The following is a 7981-nucleotide window of genomic DNA, read 5'->3' as shown; positions in this document are numbered from 1 at the left end:
CAAACCACACACAAAACAAATCATAATTAAAAACAAAGCATTAAACTTCACTTCATCCACTATGATTGCCTTTCATCCCCCACAAGTGCTCGATGAAGTCAACTTGACGTCTCTCGTGAACATATGAAGATTACATTTCCTAATAACGATCAATCATGGGGTTGTTGTATCAACCATCCCGAATTAACGGTTCGTGCTCCATTGATTGTCCATTTGCTCCCATCGGCCTTTTATAAATTCTAGTCAATGGCGTGTTCATGGGATCGGGTTCAAACACCTCTGGAGCATCATAATCATACTCATTCTCCACAATCATGTTATGAAGGATGATGTAAGTCATCATAATGCTCCACAACACCTCCTCATCAAGCATCCGAGTAGCACTCTTGATAATTGCCCAACGAGCTTGCAAGATACTGAAATACCTTTCCACGTCTTTCCTATAACTTCTTGAAGGCAGCAAAGCTTTTTTCCTTCTCGGATTGGGGATTTAGAATTGTTTTCACGAATGTCGTCCACCTCAAATAAATTCCATCGGCGAGGTAGTACGCACCCAAGTATACGGTATTGTTGATTTGGTATGTGATCTGGGGGGAATGACCTCTCAAGTCATCGTTGAATGCCGAGGATTGACCAAGCACATTGAGGTCATCTGTGATCCAGCAACTCCGAAGAAGGCATGCCAAACCCAAGTGTCAAATGAAGCTACGGCCTCCATAATTATACTTTTTTAGCCCTTTCGATTGCCATAATCTCCCTGCCAAGCAGTTGGGCAATTATTACATTGCCAGTGCATGAAATCGATGCTTCCAATCATGCCTGGGAAACCTCGAGCCTTAACTTTTTGTACAAGTCTTCGGAGGTACCTAGCCGTAGGTTTGCGGAGGTACTCCCTCTTGTAGAAATTTTTTATTGCATCACAAAATCTGACTAAGCACTCTAGGATAGTGGACTTTCCTATCCGCGCAATCCCATCCACCTGCTCTGTAGATGCCCCATACGCAAGCATCCGCAAAGCAGCTGTAAGTTTTTACTCCTAAAAAAGACCCAAAACCCCAACAACAACATACTTCTGAACGAAGTATGTGTCATAATTGCAAATATCATGCCTGATTTTTTTGGAACAAATGAGCTGCATTCTATATCTCTCTCGAAAATGAGAAACATGATGTAACAAATTTGGGATAAAGTAATCTTCCAAGAGATTCTTACCCCTAGTCTGCCTATTTCTGTCCACATTAGGGGCACGACGACGGTGGTGTTGCCTTGATTCATTGAGCATACACACCGCTACAACCATTTTTTCTTGCTCTTCATCGGCCTCACGATCTTCTTCAGCACGTTTGCGCCTGATTTCTTCCTCTTCTCCCTCTTGCCTTTGCAACACCCTTCTCAGGTTAGACATTGACAGTAGAATGTGTTTTGTAAAATCTGATAAATGAAAGAATAGAGAAGATATGATGTGAGAGGTATGAGTTGAGGGTGTAGTTTTATAGAGGGATTGAGAAGATAGAGATGACACGTGGTGCAATTTTAGAGGATGAAAATCTTGTTTGAAATCTGAGATTATAATTTTTTAATAAATATCCGAAAATCTTATATGACATGAGATACGTGGCGCAATTTTAGAAGGTGAAAATCTTATATGAAATAAGACACGTGGCAACCGAAAATCTTATATGAAATTTGATGGACACGTGGCAACCAAAAATTTTATTCGAAAATGTTATATGAAATTTTAGATGAGAATTTTATAATAAATAGTGACACATGACAACTGAACATATTATTTGAAAACCTTATCAAAATTAATGATTTAAGGATAAAAAATAGAAAATAAATTAAAGCAAATAGGATTTACCCTTACCCTTATCTTTTGAGATGGAACAAAAAAAAATAATGCTGCCACTATTTATGTGAATACTGTCAAACCTTGCCTCGCTTTTGTCTTGCCCTTGTCTTTGCCATTTGGGTGGAGATGCTCTTAGAAGAGTACATAACGGCGTCGTTGCAGAATCTTCCCTCAAAACCCAAAACCCTAACTCCATCAGAACCAAAACCCTAACGCCATAAACCACCACGAGACAGACCAAATTTGAGCTCCTTCAATGGCGGAACCCCAAATCTCCAAGACGTACCCTGTGAAACCCAAGCACAAACCTAAGCCGCGAACCCCAAAACAAACCACAGAATCCAAATACTGGTCCTCCTTCAAAACCAAGCAAATCCCAGACCTCATCTCCTCCATAACCTCCCTAACCTTCTCACCCACAACCCCACACTCATTCGCTGCGGCGCACTCGGCCTCTCTCACCCTCTACAATCCCCAAAACAAATTTTCACCCACCGCCACCATCTCTTCCTTCCGCGACGTCGTTTCCTCTGCCTCGTTCCGATGCGATGGTCTCCTCATCGCCGCCTCAGACCTCTCGGGCCTCGTCCAAGTATTCGACGTCAAAACCCGAACCCCACTTCGCAAGCTTCGTTCCCACACACGCCCAGCCCGTTTCGTCAAATACCCAGTTGCCGATAAGCTCCATTTGGTTTCCGGCGGCGACGACGCAATCGTTAAGTACTGGGACGTCTCCGGCGAGAGCCCAATTTGCGACTTGCTCGGCCACAAGGACTATGTGAGGTGCGGCGATTGCTCACCGGTTAGTGCGGACATGTTCATAACTGGGTCTTATGATCACACAGTGAAGCTTTGGGATGTAAGAGTTAAGGATTCTGGGTCAGTAATGGAAGTGAATCATGGCAAGCCGGTTGAGGACGTAATTTTCTTGCCATCCGGGGGATTAATTGCAACAGCTGGTGGCGATTCTGTGAAGATTTGGGATTTGATGGGAGGTGGAAAAATGGTGTATTCAATGGAGAGCCATAACAAGACTGTGACTTCGATTTGTGTTGGAAAACTTGGGAAGGATGGTGGGGAAGAAGCACAGCAGTACAGGATTTTGAGTGTGGCATTGGATGGTTATATGAAGGTGTTTGATTATGCCAAAATGAAAGTTACTCATTCCATGAGGTTCCCTGCTCCCCTCATGTCAGTAGGGTTTTCGCCGGATTGTTTGACCAGGGTTATTGGGACTTCGAATGGGACAATATACGCTGGGAGGAGGAAGAACAAGGAAGATTTTGAGGGTGGCTCTGATGAGGAGCTAGAGAGGCCGCTTTCCAAGTATGAGAGGAGGCAAAAGAAGCTGAAGGCGTTAAGCTCTGGGGATGCTGGGGGATTGGGACCTGTGGAGGAACCACAGGTTCGGGTTTTGAAGCCTACTAATTTTCGGTATTTCCACAGAGGGCAAGGAGAGAAGCCATCCGAGGGGGAGTATTTGGTAATGAGACCAAGGAAAGTGAAATTAGGTGAGCATGACAAGCTGTTGAAGAAATTTAGGCACAAGGAAGCTCTAGTGTCTGTGTTGGGTAGTAAGAATCCGGAGAATGCTGTGGCTGTGATGGAGGAATTGGTAGCAAGGAAGAAATTGCTGAAATGTGTTTCAAATTTGGATACAGAGGAGCTCGGATTGTTGCTGATGTTTTTGCAGAAGCACTCGACCGTTCCTAGTTACTCAGGGTTGTTGATGGGGTTGACAAAGAAGGTTCTAGAGATGAGGGCTGAAGACATTAGAGCTTCTGACGATTTGAAGGGTCATATTAGAAACCTTAAAAGGTCTGTTGAGGAGGAAATACGAATACAACAATCATTGCAAGAGATACAGGGTATAATTTCTCCTTTGTTGAGGATCACGGGAAGAAGATGAAACTTGATTTCTTTTTTTCAATTTTCATGAGTCAATTTATCTTATGTTTTTTACTTTTTACCTGCATGAGGTTTCTTCTTATCATGGCAAGACAGTATCTGCAATTTTGTTTCTTTGGAATCTACTCTGAATGTTGTTTCTTTTATGGTGTTTAAAGTAATCTCAGTTTTACTCACAAGAAATGTTGGCACATGTTAAGTATACTATTCACATCTCATACTTTGTCTTAAATTTGCTTAGTGAGTTGTTTATCCTTGGGGATATAATCCCCAGTTCGTCAGAAGGTTAGGTCAAGTTACAGAACATGACATGAAATGCTGTATTTATATCCTTGGGGATATAATCCGCAGGGATGCAACCGTGTTCGTATCTCGTCATGTAGTAGATACAATGTGATGAGTTATGCATGCTTGTCAATTTTATTGCTTTGATGTTTGTAACCTACTACTACAGGTGACAAAAATTCCTAAGACATTTTCGACTGTGACGAGTTACATGAAAACTTTCATTCCTTCGCTTGTGAATGAAAAACTTAATTCAATTGGTGGGCATGTGGAGTTTTGCATGGTAAATTTGTACACTCACTTACCAACTTCTTGCATTTCACTAGAGGTTGTGACAGACATGATTGGAGCTTTGGATTTGCTCAATTCTCTTAAATATTTACTTCGTGAGGTTGGTTTTGCTAATGAAAGGTCACAATTAGTTCTAAAAGATTGTCTTCATAAACTGAGGTCACTTCGTAAATTTTGTGTTCCTAATTTGAAAATTTTGGAGAAAATAAGGAAATTCTGCTTGGCAAATGCTTCCTTAATATTTTGCATCGTGTCAAGATCTGCTAAATTGCAGACAGAGAAAAAGGCACCCCTGCATTTGTTAGTGATTGATGAAGCCGCTCAGCTTAAAGAATGTGAATCTGCAATTCCTTTGCAACACCTTTGTCTTCGCCATGCTGTTCTCATAGGAGATGAGAGGCAACTCCCTGCTATGGTTATAATCAACGTTTCATTTTGTCCTTTGTGCTGTATAGTTAAAAAAGTTCGTACAGCTTTATGTTTTATGTGAATTTTGAACAATGCACTTTCAGATCTCCGAGAAGAGAAGGGTGGTTTTGGAAGAAGTTTGTTTGGAAGGCCTCTACTGTTGGGACATGAGAGGCACCTTCTCAATGTCCAGTATAGAATGCATCCATCAATCAGCTTATTCCCAAAAAGGGAGTTTTACAACAACCAGATATTAGACGGTCCAAATGTCAAGCAAGGAAGCTATGAGAAGTCCTTTCTTTCGGGAAAAATGTACGGATGCTATTCCTTTATAGATGTAGCCAATGGACAAGAAGAATTTGATCGCGGGCATAGTCGGAAAAATATGGTTGAGGTTGCTGTGGTCTGTGAGATTGTTGCAAGCCTATACAGAGGTAATTTTTACTGTAAGCTACTGTAGAGGTTCTTAACTGCTTCATTTATGATTGTGATGCTTGGAAGGTTTTTTCTGTAACTTTTTTTATGCACCGCAGAATTTATTCGAACAAAAAAGAAGGTTAGTGTTGGGGTAATATCACCTTACAAAGCTCAAGTTAATGCAATTCAAGAGAGAGTCACAGAATACAGTGAAGTTTCTGGCACTGATGGATTCTCTGTAAGTGTGCAATCTGTTGATGGATTCCAAGGTGGTGAAGATGATGTGATAATTATCTCCACAGTCAGATGTAACGAGGAAGGATATGTTGGTTTCATTTCCAATCTTCAAAGAGCAAACGTGATGCTAACGCGTGCAAGGTGCTTCTGTCACATTGCGGTTGTACATGTAGTAGCTTAGGTGTACTGTCTGAATTTTTGGTGCTTCTGATGAAGTTGGTTTGCTTCTTTGTGTCTGTTGACACTGTCTTTGGATTTTGGGGAATGAAGCGACTTTGATTAGAACTAACTCTATTTGGAAGAAACTAATTCTTGACGCAAAGAAACGCAAATGCTTTTATAATGCTGATGAGGACAAGAACTTGGCTTAGGCCATTGCAGCTGCCCTCATGGAGCTTGGCCAACTTCATATTCCGCTTGATTACGATTCTCTGCTGTTCAAAAATGCCAAATGGAAGGTGTGCTGCTACGTTTCCTTTCCGTTTGAATTATATTGGACTGCTGTTCTGCATGCCACCAATATATAGTGTTATGTTGCACCTAATACAATCAATCAAAGCTTATAGAGTGCACAAATTTCCCTTGAATGGGGGAACATGCCTCTTTAAAGGCGAATTTGTTCATTTAGGTTCCCGTTTGGTTCATGGAACAGATTTGATGGGAAATCATTTCCCATATCATTTTCTAAGGGATGGGAAATGATAATTCCTTTTCCATGTTTGGAAATGGTAATTCATTTCCCATGTTTGGTAATGCTGGGAAAGTAACTTGGAAATATCACTTCATTTCCTTTCCCATGTTTGTTTTGAGTAGAAAATGGAAAACAAATTTTGTTTAGTTTCCCAATTGTACCCCTATTAAAAATATGACAAATCTGTTCATTTTGTTAGAAGTATAATACCCACCTTGTTTGAAGTTGCTCGGAGGATGAGAATGTGAAAGCTTGGGTGTTGTTGAAGTTTTGCCTTCGTTGTGTGAACAAAGTTATGAGAAATACGTTCCAGGGAAATAGAATGTTGTTGGGAGGATTTTAAGAATTAAGAATTAAAAAAATAAAAAAGAATACTAATAGTTGTTAGATAAAATTGTAATTATAAATTATTAGTAAGGATAAATTAGTCAGAAAAAATGTGCATTTAATAATGGCCTTACTTTCTCATGAGAAGGGAAAGTAAAACCTAAGGAGGGAGGATGACTTCACATTCCCCCTATTTTCTCATCTGTCAAGCAACGATTGCCCATGCTTGACTTATCAAACATGAGAAAGCAATTGATTTCTCATCCCCAAACTTCCTTTTCCATGAACCGAGCGTGGCCTTAGTCCAAATAAAAATTTTAGTGGCTTGGTTCTTAGGAAAATTGAGTTTAGATTTTATGTTTTGTAGCATTAAATCAATCTTCTTCCTGTATAGGTTTGCTTCACCAATGAATTTCAGAATTCCATAAAAAAGATTAAAGACACAGAGATCCGTCCGGAAGATTTGGGATGTTCTTCCAGTTTCTGATAGTCCCGAAGTTGATAAGCAGCTTGAAATCATGTTTTGACAAACGTTCAAGTTTAATAGAAGCTGATTGATTGAATATTCTGTAGACATGGTTTAAATCATCCATTGTTTCTCAATTCAATCAAACAATTTACTTGGGATCCTATAGTTAGGAATGTATGAACCAGTTATATTATATTACTTGATTGATATGGGTTGATGTCCTAAGTTATGTAACTTTAACCTTAAGTTCGATCCCCCTCCTACATTTGTACAAAAACACTCAATATAACTTGGATATCATGTGTTATGATTTATGGTTGCATAACAAAAAATAATTAGATGGGGTACAAACAAAGCACAAGAAATTACATATCATAAGAAGAAACTATGATATTTAAAATACTAATTAGCATAAACCATTTGCATTACAAAAAGTTACCGGAAACTTCATTTTTACACTCATTTTCTAAATTTACTTTTCACTCACTGCTACAGTCTCCCATTCTCACCCCCTACCCTACCCAGACAAACTCAGAGAAATCGAAGTCGCAACGCCAAGCGCGTACACCCCAATCGCCGTCCCAATTAACCCCTTCCCGGACCTCGTCGCGGCTCCAACCCCAGCAATCCCAGCCACCCCAATCGGAACGCGCCACATCACCGCCTTCCTGGCGTTCTCCACCACATCTCCGGCGAAAAGCTCCACCGCCCACTGCTTGAACTCGGCCGGCCCGATCGTCTGGGCCCGCGGCGAGCGAGTCACGGCCTCGAGGGCCGAGTCGACCCGGGAGCGAGTCGGCGGAGATGGGACCCATTTGAGGATGAGGGGGTGGGGGTGGACGGTGCGCAGCGTTTCGTGGAGGTGGTTGGAGGCTGTGGGGAGCTGGTAGGGGAAGACGCCTTGGAAAGCGTGCTCGGTGAGCGAGAGGCAGTGAGTGAAGGCCGAGTCGCAAGCTGAGTCGAACGTGGCCGAGTTGGAGAGCGACGACTTCACTCGCTTTGAGCTTGAGATTCCCATCTCTCCTTCCCCTCTGGTTTTATGCGCGCAGCGTTGCGTTTCACGTTTTGAGGCCCCAACGGATAGTGTGTCTGTATT

At 41.5% G+C, this 7981-nt stretch overlaps 2 protein-coding genes and 1 pseudogene across 2 annotated transcripts; 2 read left to right on the top strand and 1 right to left on the bottom strand.

The window, feature by feature from the left end:
• Nucleotides 1-1960: 1960 nt before the first annotated feature.
• LOC117624721 (protein SLOW WALKER 1) lies at nucleotides 1961-3943 on the top strand. The gene has a single exon (XM_034356143.1). The coding sequence runs from the start codon at nucleotides 2109-2111 to the stop codon at nucleotides 3759-3761; it is 1653 nt and encodes a 550-aa protein (XP_034212034.1). The 5' UTR covers nucleotides 1961-2108; the 3' UTR covers nucleotides 3762-3943.
• Nucleotides 3944-4183: 240 nt separating this feature from the next.
• On the top strand, nucleotides 4184-6903 carry LOC117615665 (annotated as a pseudogene).
• Nucleotides 6904-7183: 280 nt separating this feature from the next.
• LOC117614829 lies at nucleotides 7184-7981 on the bottom strand. Its single transcript, XM_034343740.1, has one exon. The coding sequence runs from the start codon at nucleotides 7901-7903 to the stop codon at nucleotides 7403-7405; it is 501 nt and encodes a 166-aa protein (XP_034199631.1). The 5' UTR covers nucleotides 7904-7981; the 3' UTR covers nucleotides 7184-7402.

This window comes from Prunus dulcis, chromosome 1 (genome assembly GCF_902201215.1).
Source record: "Prunus dulcis chromosome 1, ALMONDv2, whole genome shotgun sequence".
Lineage (NCBI taxonomy): Eukaryota > Viridiplantae > Streptophyta > Magnoliopsida > Rosales > Rosaceae > Prunus > Prunus dulcis.
The sequence above is the reverse complement of the archived record's forward strand: the minus strand, read 5'-3'. Positions and strand labels throughout refer to the sequence as shown.